The sequence below is a fragment of the Coregonus lavaretus genome, assembly GCF_964263955.1.
Source record: "Coregonus lavaretus genome assembly, chromosome: 11".
NCBI classification, from domain to species: domain Eukaryota; kingdom Metazoa; phylum Chordata; class Actinopteri; order Salmoniformes; family Salmonidae; genus Coregonus; species Coregonus lavaretus.
This window is the reverse complement of record NC_139998.1, coordinates 39,414,523-39,435,238: the sequence shown is the minus strand read 5'-3', so window position 1 is coordinate 39,435,238 and position 20,716 is coordinate 39,414,523. Positions and strand designations below refer to the sequence as shown.

Below are 20,716 nucleotides of genomic sequence, written 5' to 3'. Positions count from 1 at the left end.
AAGTGTACCTATGATAACAATTACAGACCTCTACATGCTTTGTAAGTAGGAAAACCTGCAAAATCGGCAGTGTGTCAAATACTTGTTCTCCCCACTGTATATAAACCCCAGTCGTACTTTATCAACCGCCATGTCTTTGTGAGAGGCAGAGTAGGTGAACGGATGATCTCCGCATGTGTGGTTCCCACCGTGAAGCATAGAGGAGGAGGTTTGATGGTGTGGGGGTGCTTTGCTGGTGACACTGTCAGTTATTTGTTTAGAATTCAAGGCACACTTAACCAGCATGGCTACCACAGCATTCTGCAGCGATACGCCATCCCATCTGGTTTGCACTAAGTGGGACTATCATTTGTTTTTCAACAGGACAATGACGCAAATCATACCTCCAGGCTGTGTAAGGGCTATTTGACCAAGGAGAGTAATGGAGTGCTGCATCAGATGACCTGGCCTCCACAATCACTCGATCTCAACCCAATTGAGATGGATTGGGATGAGTTGGACCGCAGAGTGAAGAAAAAGCAGCCAACAAGTGCTCATCATATGTGGGAACTCCTTCAAGTCTGTTGGAAAATCATTCCTCATGAAGCTGGTTGAGAGAATGCCAAGAGTGTGCAAAGCTGTCATCAAGGCAAACGGTGGCTACTTTGAAGAATCTCAAATATAAAATATATTATGATTTGTTTAACACTTTTTGGGTTACTACATGATTCCATATGTGTTATTTCATAGTTTTGATGTCTTCACTATTATTCTACAATGTAGAAAATAGTAAAAATAAAGAAAAACCCTGGAATGAGTAGGTGTGTGCAAACTTTTGATTGGTACTGTAGATGTCATGGTACTATTTATGTCATGGTACCTCAGGTAACTGCCAAAATATAGGAATCACTTGAGTAAATGAGGGATACAAAGTATATTGAAAGCAGCTGCTTCCACACAGGTGTGGTTACTGAGTTAATTAAGCAATTAACATCCCATCATGTTTAGGGCCATGTATAAAAATGCACAGTTGCCCATTATTTTGGCTACCATGGCTAGAAGAAGAGAGCTCAGTAACTATGAAAGAGGGGTCTCAAAAGAGCATAGGGGGTTTAAAGTGTGTGTGTGTCGTCTCTCAGTCACCAGATCTCAACCCAATTAAACACTTATGGAAGATTCTGGAAAGGTGCCTGAGACATCATTTTCCACCACCATAAACAAAACACCAAAATGATGGACTTTCTCATGGAAGAATGGTGTCGCATCCCTCCAATAGAGTTCCAGACATCTATGCCAAGGTGCATTGAAGCTGTCTGGCGGCTCGTGGTGGCCCAATGCACTATTAAGACACTTTATGTTGGTGTTTCCTTTATTTTGGCAGTTACCTATATGTATTGTTGACTGTCTTAAAATGAAAATCACTTACCATAACCCCCTAGAATCGTTTTAATCATGTTTTATTCAGCTAGAGACTTGGTACTATTTGTCTTATGGTACTATTTCTTGTTGACTGTCTTATAAGATCACTTACCATAATCACCATAATCTGTAGGAAAAGAAGACAGAAAAGGAGTCATCAGTGCCGTGTTCAACCAATGTGTATATGTACAGGGCATGTTAAAAGAATTACAGTTTTTACTCTACTACTGGTCAGCAAATTCACTATATATACAAACGTACGTGGACACCCCTGCAAATTAGTGGATTCGGCTATTTCAGCCACACCCGTTGCTGACAGGTATATACAATTGGGATGGGTGGGAAGGTGTGTGGGTGTGATGTGTGGGTGGAATGGGTGGGTGGGATGAAGGACTGGGGATGTTGTACTGTTATAAATGTCTATATGTCTAATAATAAAGCATTTAAAATAAAAAAGAAGAACAAAAAGTAACATTCCCAATAATATCTTATTTTCACCTCATAAATTCCATGTATTAATAGAGGTCTAACAGAAAGAAAGAGTGTTTCTATATTTATCAGTGAACCTGTTAATAAGTCAGTAAAACTTGGTTCTCAGCGACTCTCTTAACAGTTTTCAGCTCTGCTTCATCAATTCCACTGATCCATGCAATATCCTGTTGGACTAATGAAAGGTCACAGGTATGAAGCTACTATATACAGTTGAAGTCAGAAGTTTACATACACCTTAGCCAAATACATTTAAACTCAGTTTTTCACAATTCCTGACATTTCATCCTTGTAGAAATTCCCTGTCTTTGATCAGTTAGGATCACATTCCCAGTGGTTCAGAAGTTTACATACACTCAATTAGTATTTGGTAGTATTGCCTTTAAATTGTTTAACTTGGGTCAAACATTTCGGGTACCCTTCCACAAGCTTCCCACAATAAGTTGGGTGAATTGTGGCCCATTCCTCCTGACAAAGCTGGTGTAACTGAGTCAGGTTTGTAGGCCTCCTTGCTCACACATGCTTTTTCAGTTCTGCCCACACTTCTATAGGATTGAGGTCAGGGCTTTGTGATGGCCACTCCAATACCTTGACTTTGTTGGCCTTAAGCCATTTTACCACAACTTTGGAAGTATGGTCGGGGTTATTATCCATTTGGAAGACCCATTTGTGACCAAGCTTTAACTTCCTGACTGATGTCTTGATATGTTGCTTCAATATATCCACATAATTTTCCTTCCTCATGATGCCATCTATTTTGTGAAGTGCACCAGTCCCTCCTGCAGCAAAGCACCCCCACAGCATGATGCTGCCATCCCCGTGCTTCACGGTTGGGATGGTGTTCTACGGCTGGCAAGCAACCCCCTTTTTCCTCCAAACATAACGATGGTCATTATGGCCAAACAGTTATATTTTTGATTCATCAGACCAGAGGACATTTCTCGAAAAGTATGATCTTTGTCCCCATGTGCAGTTGCAAACCGTAGTCTGGGTTTTTTATGGTGGTTTTGGAGCAGTGGCTTCTTCCTTGCTGAGCGGCCTTTCAGGTTATGTCGATATATGACTCGTTTTACTGTGGATATAGATAATTTTGTACATGTTTCCTCCAGCATCTTCACAAGGTCCTTTGCTGTTGTTCTGGGATTGATTCGCCCTTTTCGCACCAAAGTACATTCATCTCCAGGAGACAGAATGTGTCTCCTTCCTGAGCCGTATGATGGCTGCGTCCCATGGTGTTTATACTTGCGTGCTACTGTTTGTACAGATGAACGTGGTTCCTTCAGGCGTTTGGAAATAGCTCCCAAGGATGAACCAGACTTGTGGAGGTCTACAATTTTTTTTCTGAGGTCTTGGCTGATTTCTTTTGATTTTCCCATGTTGTCAAGGCACTGAGTTTGAAGGTAGTCCTTGAAATACATCCACAGGTACACCTCCAATTGACTCAAAATATGTCAATTAGCCTATCAGAAGCTTCTAAAGCCATGACATTATTTTCTGGAATTTTCCAAGCTGTTTAAAGGCACAGTCAACTTAGTGTATGGAAACTTCTGACCCACTGGAATTGTGATACAGTGAATTATAAGTGAAATAATCTGTCTGTAAACAATTGTTGGAAAAATTACTTGTGTCATGCACAAAGTAGATGTCCTAACCGACTTGCCATGACTATAGTTTGTTAACAAGAAATGTGTGGAGTGTTTGAAAAACGAGTTTTAATGACTCCAACCTAAGTGTATGTAAACTTCTGACTTCAACTGTATCTGTACTACTATATACAGTTTAGCTACTTTAGCTAGCATAATCTACCTACCGTCTGGAAACGGGGAGTTGAGGAAGTGTCCATACACTGTCTTGGTGGTGACTCCTAGGAAGTTGCTTGCCTCCAGAGTGTAGTTGCCGTTGTTGTGGTGCGTCGGGTCCTTGAAGTTGAGGCATCCCTCCAGGTAGTCCTGGTAGGTATCCATCTCAGTGCGGATGTAGTCACTGGGGGAGATCTCGTTGTCTCGGTGGAACCAGCGCAGGGTGGGCTGGGGGTTGCCACGCACCGTGAACTCTATGCAGGTTTCATGGCGACGCTCGGGCTCGTCCAGCTTCAGGATGGTGGGGGGGACTGTTGGGAGCGAGGACAGACATGAGGAGAGGAGCGTCAGGTATGACAGAAATGTGTTCTTTAATGTGTCAGCGTATAGTGTTACACCCTGTTGGCCAACACCACTCAGTATGAATGTAAATGCAGGAGCAACAAACGGTCATCAAATTACCCTGTTATGGTATCCAGCTGATGGAAACAATGTGGTCTAATAAGGGAACTTGACGATCAGTTAGTCTATCTAATCACCACAGCTGTTGACATTCTCTGTTTTAAGACGTTTCCAAAAGACAAGCCAAGCGGCTGTTGAGATGATTGGTAATTACCAGGAAGGTTAGGAAACCAAAGAGCATGTGGTTTCATAAAGAACAACACAAACAATAACAAATGGCTTTGCTGTGATGCACCAGTGCACCGCCACTGAATAACTAGCAGGATCTTCCAGATCTTTCCCAACGGAGAGGGTCAGAGCTCCCTCTCCTCGCTCCGCTGGAAAGCAATCACGCACATTATGTGATGAAACATTCTATAAATCTCTGCAATCTTTCACGTAGAGGACCACTGGCTTGTCATGGATGAAATATCGACATCCAAGGGAACCACCTCCCAGCAAAGAGACTGTGAGTGGTTTGAAGGCCAACCATATAAATGGTGTTTTGTTGACATTTGAATCTGCTGCTAAGATGTGGCTACTGACCACAGGAACATTGGGTTGTCTCCAGGCTTTTGGTGGAGTGGATTCATCCACTCCGAACGATGGCGGCCAGACACAGTAATAATATCACACCTTATAAAAGTGCCCACCACTTAACTCCACATCCATGGTCAGTCTGTTAGAAGCTAACCATCTGCAAATACAGGGCTGTAAATGTGCCATACAGAGCTCATCTAAAGCATCAATCATATTCTGATTCACTGTTAATTGAGCTAAAATACACTAGGGTTGTCACTATACCAGTATCGCGACTCTCAGAGGTAGTATTGTGGCAAGGAAACAAAACATGAAGTGGACTACATTTCCTGAGGAAAACAGTCCTAATGTTGGAAACAAGCAGCCTTATGTTGTCAACCAGAATCACGTTTCTTTTCCAAGCTATAGCACACAATATCTTACATGCAGTAGTTTTTTTAAAGACCAAAGAGTCTAGTCTGCTTTGTGCTTTCCTTGTTGCCATGGACAATCAGATATCGTAGTATTGTGACAACCCTAAAATACACACTATATACAAAGAGTACATGCCAATTTCCTCATTGTTAGTAATGCAACGTCAAACACAGGGGGTCTCTGTGAAAATATTAAGAAAAACACCCTGAAAATGAGTGTTTGAGATAGAGGGGGTGTAGAAAGAGAGAGAGGGAGGGAGAGAGCGAGAGAGAGAGAGCGAGAGCGAGAGAGAGCGAGAGCGAGAGCGAGAGCGAGAGCGAGAGCGAGAGCGAGAGCGAGAGCGAGAGCGAGAGCGAGAGAGAGAGAGAGAGAGAGAGAGAGAGAGAGAGTACATAGCCAATAATATAACATTTGAAATGTCTATATGCTTTTAAAACATTTGTGAGTGTAATGTTCACTAATGTTTCCCTTGCTTATTTCCCTTTTGTTTATTGTCTATTCCATTTGCTTTGGCAATGTAAACATGTTTCCCATGCCAATAAAGCCCTTTGAATTGAATTGAATTGAGAGAGAGCATAAGAGAGCGTAAGAGAGAGAGAGAGTGACTTGTTTCCACCTGAGTTTGCAGATCTATTCGTAATCTCTGGGAATCAATCTCTATTGAGTATGGAGAGAATAATGTTACACCCCTGTTGGCCAACTGCCTTGTCATGGATAAAATATTCACATCCAAGGGAACCACCTCCCAGCTCGCAGGGATCAATATTCAATACAATGGCCTCTGGGCACTGATAGAATGGAACTGATAGAAAGGATAAAAGTAGGCCTAGTTATAGAATGGAGAGGATAGAATGGATATGAGTACTGATAGAATGGAGTTAGAATGGATAGCATTGAATGGATAGGAGTACTGATAGAATGGATAGGAGTAGTAATAGAATGGTGAAAATAGAATGGATAGGAGTATTGATAGAATGGAGTTAGAATGGATAGCATTGAATGGATAGGAGTACTGATAGAATGGATAGGAGTAGTAATAGAATGGTGAAAATAGAATGGATAGGAGTACTGATAGAATGGGTAGGTTAGAATAGATAGCATTGAATGTATGAATGTACTGATAGAATGGATAGGAGTAGTTGTGGGGACTGAAATGAAATGTAAATGTAGTTAACATAGGCTACAACAGGGGTGTCAAACATATGGCCCATTCAATCCGGCCCGCGGGTCGTCTGAGTAAAAAATAATAATAAAGAAAATAATTGAGAAGAAAAACAATAATCAGGGAAAATCAAAATTGTGTAGAAAAGATAATGGACCTACACTACATGACCAAAAGTATGTGGACACCTACTCGTCAAACATCTTATTCCAAAATCATGGGCATTAAAATGGAGTTGGTCCCCCCTTTGCTGCTATAAAACCCTCCACTCTTCTGGGAAGGCTTTCCACTAGATGTTGGAACATTGTTGTGGGGACTTGCTTCCATTCAGCCACAAGAGCATTAGTGAGGTCGGGCACTGATGTTGGGCCATTAGGCCTGGCTCGCAGTCGGCGTTCCAATTCATCCCAAAGGTGTTTGATGGGGTTGAGGTCAGGGCTCTGTGCAGGCCAGTCAAGTTCTTGGGGAGTTGAGGAAGGGCAAATATTTGACGAACTGACTTGTTGGAAAAGTGGCATCCTTTGACAGTGCCACGTTGAAAGTGACTGAGCTCTTCAGTAAGGCCATTCTACTGCCAATGTTTGTCTATGGAGATTGCATGGCTGTGTGCTCGATTTTATACACCTGTCAGCAACGGGTGTGGCTGAAATAGCCGAATCCACTAATTTGAAGGGGTGTCCACATACTTTTAAATATATATATAGAGTGGGGAGAACAAGTATTTGATACACTGCCGATTTTGCAGGTTTTCCTACTTACAAAGCATGTAGAGGTCTGTAATTTTTATCATAGGTACACTTCAACTGTGAGAGATGGAATCTAAAACAAAAATCCAGAAAATCACATTGTATGATTTGTAAGTAATTAATTAGCATTATATTGCATGACATAAGTATTTGATCACCTACCAACCAGTAAGAATTCCAGCTCTCACAGACCTGTTCGTTTTTCTTTAAGAAGCCCTCCTGTTCTCCACTCATTACCTGTATTAACTGCACCTGTTTGAACTCATTACCGGTATAAAAGACACCTGTCCACACACTCAATCAAACAGACTCCAACCTCTCCACAATGGCCAAGACCAGAGAGCTGTGTAAGGACATCAGGGATACAATTGTAGACCTGCACAATGCTGGGATGGGCTACAGGACAATAGGCAAGCAGCTTGGTGAGAAGGCAACAACTGTTGGCGCAATTATTCGAAAATGGAAGAAGTTCAAGATGACGGTCAATCACCCTCGGTCTGGGGCTCCATGCAAGATCTCACCTTGTGGGGCATCAATGATCATGAGGAAGGTGAGGGATCAGCCCAGAACTACACTGCAGGACCTGGTCAATGACCTGAAGAGATCTGGGAGCACAGTCTCAAAGAAAACCATTAGTATCACACTACGCCGTCATGTATTAAAATCATGCAGCGCACGCAAGGTCCCCCCTGCTCAAGCCAGCGCATGTCCAGGCCCGTCTGAAGTTTGCTAATGACCATCTAGATGATCCAGAGGAGGAATGGGAGAAGGTCATGTGGGGTGGCTGGTAGCTTAGTGGGTAAGAGCATTGTGCCAGTAACTGAAAGGTCGCTGGTTCTAATCCCTGAGCCGACTAGGTGAAAAATGAGTCGATGTGCCCTTGAGCAAGGCACTAACCCTAATTGCTCCTGTAAGTCGCTCTGGATAAGGGCGTCTGCTAAATGACTAAAATGTAAATGTGAAATGTCTGATGAGACAAAAATAGAGCTTTTTGGTCTAAATTCCACTCGCCGTGTTTGGAGGAAGAAGAAGGGTTGAGTACAACCCCTAGAACACCATCCCAACCGTGAAGAATGGAGGTGGAAACATCATTCTTTGGGGATGCTTTTCTGCAAAGTGGACAGGACGACTGCACCGTATTGAGGGGAGGATGGATGGGGCCATGTAACGCGAGATCTTGGCCAACAACCTCCTTCCCTCAGTAAGAGCATTGAAGATGGGTCGTGGCTGGGTCTTCCAGCATGACAACGACCCGAAACAACACAGCCAGGGCAACTAAGGAGTGGCTCCGTAAGAAGCATGTCAAGGTCCTGGAGTGGCCTAGCCAGTCTCCAGACCTGAACCCAATAGAAAATCTTTGGAGGGAGCTGAAAGTCCATATTGCCCAGCGACAGCCCCGAAACCTGAAGGATCTGGAGAAGGTCTGTATGGAGGAGTGGGCCAAAATCCCTGCTGCAGTGTGTGCAAACCTGGTCAAGACCTACAGGAAACGTATGATCTCTGTAATTGCAAACAAAGGTTTCTGTACCAAATATTAAGTTCTGCTTTTCTGATGTATCAAATACTTATGTCATGCAATAAAATGTAAATTAATCACTTAAAAATCATACAATGTGATTTTCTGGATTTTTGTTTTAGATTCCGTCTCTCACAGTTGAAGTGTACCTATGATAAAAATTACAGACCTCTGCATGCTTTGTAAGTAGGAAAACCTGCAAAATCGGCAGTGTATCAAATACTTGTTCTCCCCACTGTATATAGTGTACATTTATAGTCTATTCACTCTGTCCAGCTTGCTAACAGTCATTGAAACGAAAGCTAGACAGTCAGGGAGCATCAGAAATTCAAAAAGCTATGGATTAAGGTCAATTCTTTGCAAATTTTGACGGTGAGGAAATATAATACATTTGAAGCGCGGCCCTCCGTAACTCATTGAAGACCGAATGCGGCCCGCAGGGCAAAATGAGTCTGACACCCCTGGGCTACAATCTATAAGAGGGAGCTTATGATCAGTAGTCAAGCATCAGAATGCAAGGGAGATTGCTTATTCCTTAAAGCTGGAATCCTTAGTTGCTACATCCATTTTTGGACTTATTGGACTAAGATGGCTGCCGTTTTACGGTACCCTAACCAATTGTGCTATTATGTGTGTTTTTTCACATTATTCGTAATTTATTCTGTACATAATGTTTCTGCCACCGTCTCTTATGACCAAAAAGAGCTTCTGGATATCACGACAGCGATATTCTACAGACACCTGACAAGGCCCAAATCCCTGTAATTCGCATGAGAAAGAGACGGAGATATCGTGGACGTATGTCGGGGTGCCTTGTTAGGATCCGACATGCGAGCGAGTAATATGCCTCTTCCATCTGTCCTATTAGCCAACGTACAATCATTGGAAAACAAAATGGACGACCTAAGATCAAGGATATCCTACCAACGGGACATGAAAAACTGTAACTTCTTATGTTTCACGAGTCGTGGCTGAACAACGACATGGATACCATAGAGCTGGCGGGATATACGCTACATCGGCAGGATAGAACGGCTGCCTCCGGTAAGACAAGGGGTGGCTGTCTGTGTATATTTGTAAACAACAGCTGGTGCACAAAATCTAATACTAAGGAAGTCTCGAGGTTTTGCTCGCCTGAGGTAGAGTATCTCATGATAAGCTGTAGACCACACTATTTACCAAGAGAGTTTTCATCTATATTTTCGTAGCTGTCTATTTACCACCACAAACCGATGCTGGCACTAAGATTGCACTCAATGAGCTGTATAAGGCCATAAGCAAACAGGAACACGCTCATCCAGAAGCAGCACTCCTAGTGGCCGGGGACTTTAATGCAGTGAAACTTAAATCAGTTCTACCTAATTTCTACCAGCATGTTAAATGTGCAACCAGAGGAAAAATAATCTCTACACCACCTTTCCTCCACACAAAGAGACGCGTACAAAGCTCTCCCTCGCCCTCCATTTGGCAAATCTGACCATAATTCTATCCTCCTGATTCCTGCTAATAAGCAAAAACTAAAGCAGGAAGCACCAGTGACTCGGTTAATAAGGAAGTGGTCAGATGACGCAGATGCTAAGCAACAGGACTGTTTTGCTAGTACAGACTGGAATATGTTCCGGGATTCTTCCGATTGCATTGAGGAGTACACCACATCAGTCACTGGCTTCATCAATAACTGCATCGATGACGTCGTCCCCACAGTGACCGTACGTACATACCCCAACCAGAAACCATGGATTACAGGCAATATCCGCACTGAGCTAAAGGGTAGAGCTGACACATTCAAGGAGCGGGACTCTAACCCGGATGCTTATAAGAAATCCTGCTATGCCCGCCGACGAACCATCAAACAGGCAAAGAGTCAAATTAGGACTAAGATTGAATTGTATAACACCGGCTCCGACGCTCGTCGGATGTGGCAGGGCTTGCAAACTATTACAGACTACACAGGGAAGCACAGCCACGAGCTGTCCAGTGACACGAGCCTACCAGATGAGCTAAATCACTTTTATGCTCGCATCGAGGCAAGCAACATTGAGCCATGCATGAGAGCATCAGCTGTTCCGGATGACCATGTGATCACACTCTCCGTAGCCGACGTGAGTAAGACTTTTAAGCAGGTCAACATTCACAAGGCCCAGGGCCAGACGGATTACCAAGACGTGTACTCCGAGCATGCACTGACCAACTGGCAAGTGTCTTCACTGACATTTTCAACATGTCACTGACTGAGTCTGTAATACCAACATGCTTCAAGCAGACCACCATAGTCCCTGTGCCCAAGAACACTAAGATAACCTGCCTAAATGACTACCGACCCGTAGCACTCACGTCTGTAGCCATGAAGTGCTTTGAAAGGATGGTCATGGCTCACATCAACACCATTATCCCAGAAACCCTAGACTCACTCCAATTTGCACACCGCCCCAACAGATCCACAGATGATGCAATCTCTATTGCACTCCACACTGCCCTTTCCCACCTGGACAAGAGGAACACCTACGTGAGAATGCTATTCATTGACTACAGCTCAGCATTCAACACCATAGTGTCCTCAAAGCTCTTCACTAAGCTAAGGACCCTGGGACTAAACACCTCCCTCTGCAACTGGATCCTGGACTTCCTGACGGGCCGCCACCAGGTCGTAAGGGTAAGTAACAACACATCTGCCACGCTGATCCTCAACACGGGTGCCCCTCAGGGGTGCATGCTCAGTCCCCTCCTGTAATTCCTGTTCACCCATGACTGCACGGCCAGGCACGACTCCAACACCATCATTAAGTTTGCTAATGACAACAGTGGTAGGCCTGATCACGACAACGATGAGACAGCCTATAGGGAGGAGGTCAGAGACCTGGCATTGTGGTGCCAGGATAACAACCTCTCCCTCAACATGATCAAGACAAAGGAGATGATTGTGGACTACAGGAAAAAAATGAGGACTGAGCACGCCCCCATTCTCATCGACGGGGCTGTATTGGAACAGGTTGAGAGCTTCAAGTTCCTTGGTGTCCACATCACCAACAAACTATCATGGTCCAAACACACCAAGACAGTCGTGAAGAGGGCATGACAAAGCCTATAAAAATTTATGCAGCATTGAAGGTCCCCAAGAACACAGTGGCCTCCATCATTCTTAAATGGAAGAAGTTTGTAACTACCAAGACTCTTCCTAGAGCTGGCCGCCCGGCCAAACTTAGCAATCGGGGGAGAAGGGCCTTGGTCTGGGTGGTGATAAAGAACCCGATGGTCACTCTGACAGAGCTCCAGAGTTCCTCTGTGGAGATGGGAGAACCTTCCAGAAGGACAACCATCTCTGCAGCACTCCACCAATCAGGCCTTTATGGTAGAGTGGCCAGACGGAAGCCACTCCTCAGTAAAAGGCACATGACAGCCCGCTTGGAGTTTGCCAAAAGGCACCTAAAGGACTCTCAGACCATGAGAAAGAAGATTCTCTGGTCTGATGAAACCAAGATTGAACTCTTCGCCTGAATGCCAAGTGTCACATCTGGAGGAAACCTGGCACCATCCTTACGGTGAAGCATGGTGGTGGCAGCATCATGCTGTGGGGATGTTTTTCAGCAGCAGGGACTGGGAGACTAGTCAGGATTGAGGGAAAGATTAATGGAGCAAATTACAGAGAGATCCTTGATGAAAACATGCTCCAGAGTGCTCAGGACCTCAGACTGGGGCAAAGGTTCACCTTCCAACAGGACAACGACCCAAAGCACACAGCCAAGACAACGTAGGAGTGTCATACCCAAGAAGACTCGAGGCTGTAATCGCTGCCAAAGGTACTTTAACAAAGTACTGAGTAAAGGGTCTGAATACTTATGTAAATGTAATATTTCAGTTTTGTATTTTTAATACATTTGCCAAAAAATCTTAAAACATGTTTTTGCTCTGTCATTATGGGGTATTACGTGTTGATCGATGAAGAAAAAAAACAATTTAATCAATTTTAGAAGAAGGCTGTAACGTAACTGTCACGCCCTGGCTCTGGGGACTCTTATATGTTGAGCCAGGGTGTGTAGTGTCTATGTTTTGTGTTCTATGTTCAGTTTCTAGTTCATGTGTTTTCTAGGTTGGCCGGGGTGGTTCTCAATCAGAGGCAACGAGAATCAGCTGTTGCTTGTTGTCTCTGATTGGGAACCATACTTAGGCAGCCTGTTGTGCACTTGTGTTTTGTTGGATCTTGTTCCGTGTTGGTTTGTGTTCATGACCGAGGACTTCACGTTTCGTTTTGTTGTTTTGTATTTTGTATCGTGTTGCTAGTACACTATTAAAGAGATGTACGCATATCACGCTGCGCCTTGGTCTCGTCATTATGACGATCGTGACAGAAGATCCCACCAATACAGGACCAAGCAGCGTGTCCAGGAGCAAACACCGGAGGTAACGTTAGTGGATGTCCTCCTCGGTTGGGGGCAGATCACGGAGGAGGAGGCCGTCCGTTACCGGAGGGCGATGAAGGGGGAGACCCAGGCAGGAGAGGAGAAGCGGCGCCAACCGGGCCGTCGTCGGACAGGCGAGAGGCACCCCCAAGATTTTTTTTTTCGGGGGGCACACGGCATGGACGATGGGGCTGCTGGAGGCAGATAAAGGGCGAGTTTGTGGACGAGGAGACAAGACCACCAGGTTACGGGGGCCATTGGTCAGTAGAGGGAGGGAGAGTGTAGAGGCACGGTGAGAGGTACTGAGGTGTGTTACCAGTCCGGTCCGGCCCGTTCCTGATCCCCACACAAGGCCAGTGGTGTGTGTTCCCAGTACGGTCCGGCCTGTTCCTGTCCCTCGCACCAAGCCTGTGATGTGCGTCGCCAGCCCAGCCCGGCCTGTTCCTGCCCCTCGCACCTAGCCTGTGATGTGCGTCGCCAGCCCAGCCCGGCCTGTTCCTGCCCCTCGCACCTAGCCTGTGGTGCGCGTCGCTAGCCCGGCCCGGCCTGTTCCTGCCCCTCGCACCAAGCCTGTGGTACGCGTCGCCAGCCCGGCCCGGCCTGTTCCTGACCCTTGCACCAAGCCAATGGTGCGCGTCGCCAGCCCGCCCCGGCCTGTTCCTGCCCCTCGCACCAAGCCTGTGGTGCGCGTCGCCAGCCCGGCCCGACCTGTTCCTGCCCCTCGCACCAAGCCAATGGTGCGCGTCGTCAGCCCGGTCTGGCCTGTTCCTGCTCCCCGCACCAAGCCAGTGGTGCGCTTCGTCAGCCCGGTCCGGCCCGTTCCTGCTCCCCACACCAAGCCTATGGTGCGCGTCGCCAGCCCGGCCCGGCCTGTTCCTGCTCCCCGCACCAAGCCAGTGGTGCGCTTCGTCAGCCCGGTCCGGCCCATTCCTGCTCCCCGCACCAAGCCAATGGTGCGCGTCGTCAGCCCGGTCCGGCCTGTTCCTGCTCCCCGCACCAAGCCAGTGGTGCGCTTCGTCAGCCCGGTCCGGCCCGTACCTGCTCCCCGCACCAAGCCAATGGTGCGCGTCGTCAGCCCGGTCCGGCCCGTTCCTGCTCTCCGCACCAAGCCTGTGGTGCACGTCGTCAGTCCGGCACAGCCCGTACCTGTTTCACCGGTGCCTGGTCAGGTACCGGTCAGCTGCTCCACACCGGAGCCTAAGCAATCCGCTCCACCGATGTCCAGTCCAGTCCAGCCAGCGGGGCCAGACCAGACCAGGGGCGCTACGAGGGGGTTGTTAGAGGGTGGTGGTCACGCCCGGAGCCGGATCCGCCTCAGAGGCGGAATGCCCACCCGGCCCCTCCCCTGTTGGGTTTATGTTGGCGTGGTCGCAGTCCGCGCCTTTGGGGGGGGGGGGGGGGGGGGGGGTACTGTCACGCCCTGGCTCTGGGGACTCTTATATGTCGAGCCAGGGTGTGTAGGGTCTATGTTTTGTGTTCTATGTTCAGTTTCTAGTTCATGTGTTTTCTAGGTTGGCCGGGGTGGTTCTCAATCAGAGGCAACGAGAATCAGCTGTTGCTTGTTGTCTCTGATTGGGAACCATACTTAGACAGCCTGTTGTGCACTTGTGTTTTGTGGGATCTTGTTCCGTGTTGGTTTGTGTTCATGACCGAGGACTTCACGTTTCGTTTTGCTGTTTTGTATTTTGTATCGTGTTGCTAGTACACTATTAATGAGATGTACAAATATATCACGCTGCGCCTTGGTCCAATCATTATGACGATCGTGACATTAACAAAATGTGGAAAATTCAAGGGGTATGAATACTTTCCGAATGCACTGTACATGTAACTTAGATGCATATAAAGAATACATGGCACAATTTGAGGAATAACATGTAATTAAACATTGTCTGCATATAAAAGCTAAAAAGTGCTGTAACAAGGTGCTTGACAACATCTGCAGCATTCATGGGCTGACTGTGATCTGAATATTTGCAGTCTGTACATGCATTGGACAGTGGGCTGAATATTGGCGTCATCACATATCAAACACAGTGTTTGCGATTTGATAAATACAAACTTTGAAGTGGAATTGGTTATCACTACGTACAATGGACAGTGAGCTGAATGGAGGTGTTGGCCATCCCCACTTTGTTCTCTGCTATACAGGTCAGCATGTAGAAGTTGTCATCACGACTCACGTTGACCAGGGTCAGGTTGATGGAGTGGACATTGGGCCAGTAAACATTGGACTGGAACAGAGTAGGAGAGAAAGAGAGGGGAGTGATACAGTAGGATAAAGATAAAGATGCTTGACAACCTCATAGCATAGTGGCAGACAATCTCCATTAAGGATTTTAGATGTAATATTCTGCATGTTATGCATTTTAAGAGTTTCAGAAAGCTGTGACATCAGAAATACACAATTGGACATGGGCCTTCTCCATAGCACAACAACTGCATTACAGAACTGACTGGAATCTAAATGGAATTTACCCTGAAGTTGTACTGTAGATAACACAAACTCCAAGGTCACAAGCCAAATAGTTTCATGCAGCTAGATACACACAAATCACAATGGTACACTACATGACCAAAAGTATGTGGACACCTGCTTGTCGAACATCTCATTCCAAAATCATGGGTATTAATATGGAGTTGGTTCCCCCTTTGCTGCTATAACAGCCTCCACTCCACTCTTCTGGGAAGGCTTTCCACTAGATGTTGGAACCTTGCTGCGGGGACTTGCTTCCATTCAGCCACAAGAGCATTAGTGAGGTCGGGCACTGATGTTGGGCGCTTAGAACTGGCTTGCAGTCCGCGTTCGAATTCATCCCAAAGGTGTTCGATGGGGTTGAGGTCAGGGCTCTGTGCAGGCCAGTCAAGTTCTTCAACACCAATCTCGAAAAACCATGCTTTGTGCAAGGGGGCATTGTCATACTGAAACATGAAAGGCCTTCCCCAAACTGTTGCCACAAAGTTGGAAGCACAGAATCGTCTAGAATGTCATTGTATGCTGCAGCATTAAGATTTCCCTTCACTGGAACTAAGGGGCCTAGCCCGAACCTAGAAAAACAGCTCCAGACCATTATTCCTCATCCACCAAACTTTACAGTTGGTGGTGAGCTTTACACCACTCCAGCCAACACTTGGCATTGTGCATGGTGATCTTAGGCTTTTGTGCGGCTGCTCAGCCCATTTCATGAAGCTCCAGACGAATAGTTATTGTGCTGACGTTGCTTCCAGAGGCAGTTTGGAACTCGGTAATGAGTGATGCAACTGAGGACAGGCGATTTTTACGCTCTACGCACTTCAGCACTCAGCGGCCCCATTCTGTGAGCTTGTGTGGCCTACCACTTCGCGGCTGAGCCGTTGTTGCTCCTAGACGTTTCCACTTCACAATAACAGCACTTACAGTTGACCGGGGCAGCTCTAGCAGGGCAGAAATTTGACGAACTGACTTGTTGGAAAGATGGCATCCTATGACGGTGCCACGTTGAAAGTAACTGAGCTCTTCAGTAAGGCCATTCTACTGCCAATGTTTGTATATGGCAATTGCATGGCTGTGTGCCACCTGTCAGCAATGGGTGTGGCTGAAATAGCAGAATCCACTAATATGAATGGGTGTCCACATACTTTTGTATATATAGTGTACAACCTAGTGATCAGTAGAATAGCAGAGTGCATTGTGTGTCCCCTGGTTTGTCCCCTGGTTTGTCCCCTAGCCCACCTGGTGAGTGTTGATGGAGTGGAGGTCATTGACGGTCCAGTCCACCTCAGGTAGGGGGGATCCAGATCCATTACAGGTGACGGTGACTCTGTCCCCCTCAACAACAGTGAGGTTAAAGTGCGTCACACTGATGTCCGGCAGGTCTGAGAGACAGAGATAGATAGAGATAGATAGATAGATAGAGAGAGAGAGAGAGAGAGAGAGAGATAGAGAGATAGAGAGATAGAGAGAGAGAGAGAGAGAGAGAGAGAGAGAGAGAGAGAGAGAGAGAGAGAGAGAGAGAATACAATAGCAGCTAGACACAGCACACTTGAAATTCTGACTGAGACACTTTGAGCTATTGTGAATTCTATTTGGGAAAGGGAAAGGAAGGAACAAGCAGAGTTTCAGAACAGTAAGTTGTCATGACTCTTTGGCCGGCTGTCATGAGATGAGTTATGACATGCGTTTAGGCCATTCTTATGAATTCGATGTGAATAGTCTAGGCTCTATGACAGCCATTCCAAGTAAAATGCTTCCTATTATTCTACCATGGGATGATTGAGTAGTGTGGAGCGGGGAACGTGGCGGCAGTGGTTCATACCACAGAGGGAGATATTCATAGTCTGCAGAGGGATCTTGGAGGCTCCGTTGTTGCAGAAGAGTTGCTGGGTGTGCAGGCCAGCCTCTCCTCGCTGCTGCCACAGCTGAATCCAGCGTATATCACAGCCACACTCAAACACCACTTCTTCCAGCCTCCTGTGTGGGGAGAGAGAGAGAAGAGGAGAGGAGAGGAGAGGAGAGGAGAGGAGAGGAGAGGAGAGGAGAGGAGAGGAGAGGAGAGGAGAGGAGAGAGAGAGAGAGAGAGAGAGAGAGAGGAGAGAGAGAAATATAAGTTGAGAAACAACACAATGCATCTGTGGTCATTTACCGTCAAGACAGGCAGAAGTAGGTGAAGGACAGTCTTATCCTCCAGACCAGCCCCAAACATTCATCACACCGTGCCTGGGGAGGAACTGGAGACCCTCCATCTCATCTCCAGGCCAGGCTGGGCTAACCGTACCCTGGGGCTGGAAGCGGGTGGATATGATTTGGACTTAGCCCTCCCCTCAACAAACACAGGCCCTGCACCAGCCCTGGCTAAATCAATAATGTCACATTAATGTGAAAGACACGGATGACAAATTTGAAAATGATAGCAGGGAAGAGCTAAAGGTCTTCTTTGTAGAACCACCCAGAGCAGATACACTTCTAAATTCATGTGCTTTGGTGGGTGACCGTGAATTTCAATATTGAAAATAGAATATCATAGTGCTTGAGCATGAGGACATACTGTACAGTAAGACTCATATTATTTTAACAAAGGATTAAAGAGAACAGGAGGGAAAGAGGGGTGTGCTGTTCGTACCCTGTGATGCTCCACACATTAACAATAATATGAATTATTAATTATAATTATCTCCTTAAACAACACGTCTAACACGACCCCCCTCACACACCCCTCACACCCCGGCCCTCCAGATCCTCACACCTAGGCTACTGTGAAGAGGTGTGAGGCTCTGATGAGACATACTGGGTATCACTGTTAGCTCAGACTCTGATGCTTCAAACAAACCTTTATACGACATCATGTCATTTCCTCTATTTTACTCCTTAAGATACATTTGTCCAGACATTTTTTATTTATTTTTATTCATTAGATAAGGAGAATGGGTCAAATGAATAGTCCTTACAATGCTCATATCATAATCAAATATTGAACGTGCCCATTGTATTCTTAGCTTTTCCTTTTCTGTCTTTCATCCCAATGGTACAACTACTTTCCACTTTTGACATCTTTCCTGACATTATTATCACATTTGTTACATTTGTCCATGGACCAGAGAAGACTATGAAGTGGCAGTTAGCATGTCTAATCCCTTTAGTTCCACATGATGTGCACCACTTCCTTAAAGGGCCCTGGCTGCCTGCTGCCTGCTTCCTGCTGCCTGCTGCCTTCTGCCTGCTGCCTGCTTCCTGCTGCCTGGCTCTCTGAGGGCCTAGTGGGTAGTACAGCACAGCACACTGGATCCAACATATGGAAAGAGAGAAAAAGCACCTAGACCTGGAGGACATTTCATTAACATGATCTTAACTAGCTGTGTGCATGAATACTTATTGATTCACCAGTTTGACAAAAGAGAGATATAACCTCTCTGATTTACAAGACGGGGTCAGAGATTGCGCGTGAAAAGCGGAGAGTGCATACCAAATGGGCATCGCAGCCATCGCTATACATTATGTAACACGCAGGTCTGGACTGGGGGGGGGGGGAGTCACTCACCGAAAGTTTTTCTGTTATCTTTAAATTATGATGTATTCGCTTGCAATACATGGACTAACTTGGTTTTGTGCAGTATTGTGTGTTCTGTTCTGTCCAAGGACAGAGTATCCTGGGTTCACTTTTCCACGTGTGCATTAAGCCGCTTTGAAGAGTGGTGATCAAAGGCTTCCTACTTACGACATAAATAAAACACCTTTATGAAGCGCGCGTGTGTGTGTGTGTGTGTGTGTGTGTGTGTGTGTGTGTGTGTGTAGGTAGCACAGGAGTTTGGTGGCACCTTAATTGGGGAGGACAGGCTCGTGGTAATGGCTGGAGTGGAATAGGTGGAATGGTATCAAACACATGGTTTCTATGTGTTTGATGCCATTCCATTTGCTCCGTTCCAGCCATTATTATGAGCTGTCCTCCCCTCAGCAGCCTCCTCTGGTAGGCAGATGGCCTCTTTTCTTACTCAGTACATTGACAATATACCTATGAAAATATGTACTTAATTAACAACATAGAGACAATAAACTGAGGATTGCATGATATAAAGTTAGCCCATGGGGAGTTTAGCCACAGCACTGACTTACTGATTATGGCCTGTGAGAATAACCATTTGCATGTCTTCTACTAACCTGAATAAAACATTAAATGAACCTTTGGAAAGGTCAAGGTGGCGTGCAGCTAGGAACCCACATGGGAGTCCAGTAGCCTATATGCTGAGCTGAGAATTGCAAATCGCATATAACTTAATCATGGTTATCTCCTGTTATGTATTATACATTGGTATCTGCTTTAAAATGGCTAAGTTAGCATGCGACAGGTAGGGAGGGACATTGTATACAATATGTGACAACAGAGAAATGCATACATAAATATGTTTTTATCTCTTTTGTACATTATTATACATGGAATTATGCGTAGGGAGGTGTGGCCTGAATCCAAATAGCTCCCATTTTCTAGGTGGACTGGGAATTGATCAGCCTGCCACATACGCTTACCAGGATAAATGAGACACAAGGGTTTTTCATCAGTTAAAGGTAAAGTTGGTGATGCCCAATTTAACAAGGTCCCTATAGTCTGTGAGTGTTCATTAAGTGTCAATAGCTATGCCAGATATAAAAGATTGCCCATTAACTACACTGTACGGTATTCTCTAGGCAAGCTGGCTAAATGTTAATGTTATCTGTACACATTTGATAACGAGTTAGGCCATATTTAGTGAAATCCCAGTACAGGACTTATGCAGTCTCCCTGGTTGGATTTTCATTAAATACAAACAGAGAGACCATGGAGGAGCTGAACACTGCAACAAAGGAATATGGCAAAATCAAATGACGATGACATAAAACATTTACTGACCTGCAATCACTTAACTTTCTAATCTATATATTCAGTCGGAGCAATCAATCTTAGTTTATAGATGTGGACCATATTGGATAAATCCAATAACATTTCTCTAACATATCCATAACATATCCAATAATGTTTAAGCGGGGGGGGGGGGGGTAACTATTTGAAAGGCTGAGATTACTCTATCCACATGCATAAAACTAAATTGAATTTAGGTGCTCTCCCCACACGGTGCAGTGAATATATCAATGATCTTGCATAGCCAAGGGGGAGGATTAAACCCAAATGAAGAGCAGTAGCTAATTAAAGGCAGTGAATATGAATAGAACAGGGGCCAGGGATGTAAACCCCTACCTTCCTCCTCTTAGATTACAGAACCATGAGGATGACAGCAGGCTTCTCTCTGCTTGGTCACATTACCTTTCCGGTGACGTCTCAAACATTCTTGGAGCCAGGGATTGAATT

The 20,716-nt window shown here is 45.6% G+C and overlaps 1 protein-coding gene across 6 annotated transcripts in view; it reads right to left on the bottom strand.

Moving 5' to 3' along the window:
- The window catches only part of LOC311137143 (NT-3 growth factor receptor-like), a 294,494-nt gene that overhangs the window by 126,852 nt on the left and 146,926 nt on the right, over nt 1-20,716 (bottom strand). For all 6 annotated transcript variants that reach the window (XM_084171493.1, XM_084171490.1, XM_084171491.1 and 3 more), the window contains exons 5-9: nt 17,198-17,352; nt 16,615-16,757; nt 14,995-15,136; nt 3,698-3,997; nt 1,511-1,525 (exon numbers count right to left, since the gene is read on the bottom strand). In XM_084171493.1, coding sequence (XP_084027619.1) covers nt 1,511-1,525; nt 3,698-3,997; nt 14,995-15,136; nt 16,615-16,757; nt 17,198-17,352 — 755 coding nt within the window. The remainder of the gene's footprint in view (nt 1-1,510; nt 1,526-3,697; nt 3,998-14,994; nt 15,137-16,614; nt 16,758-17,197; nt 17,353-20,716) is intronic.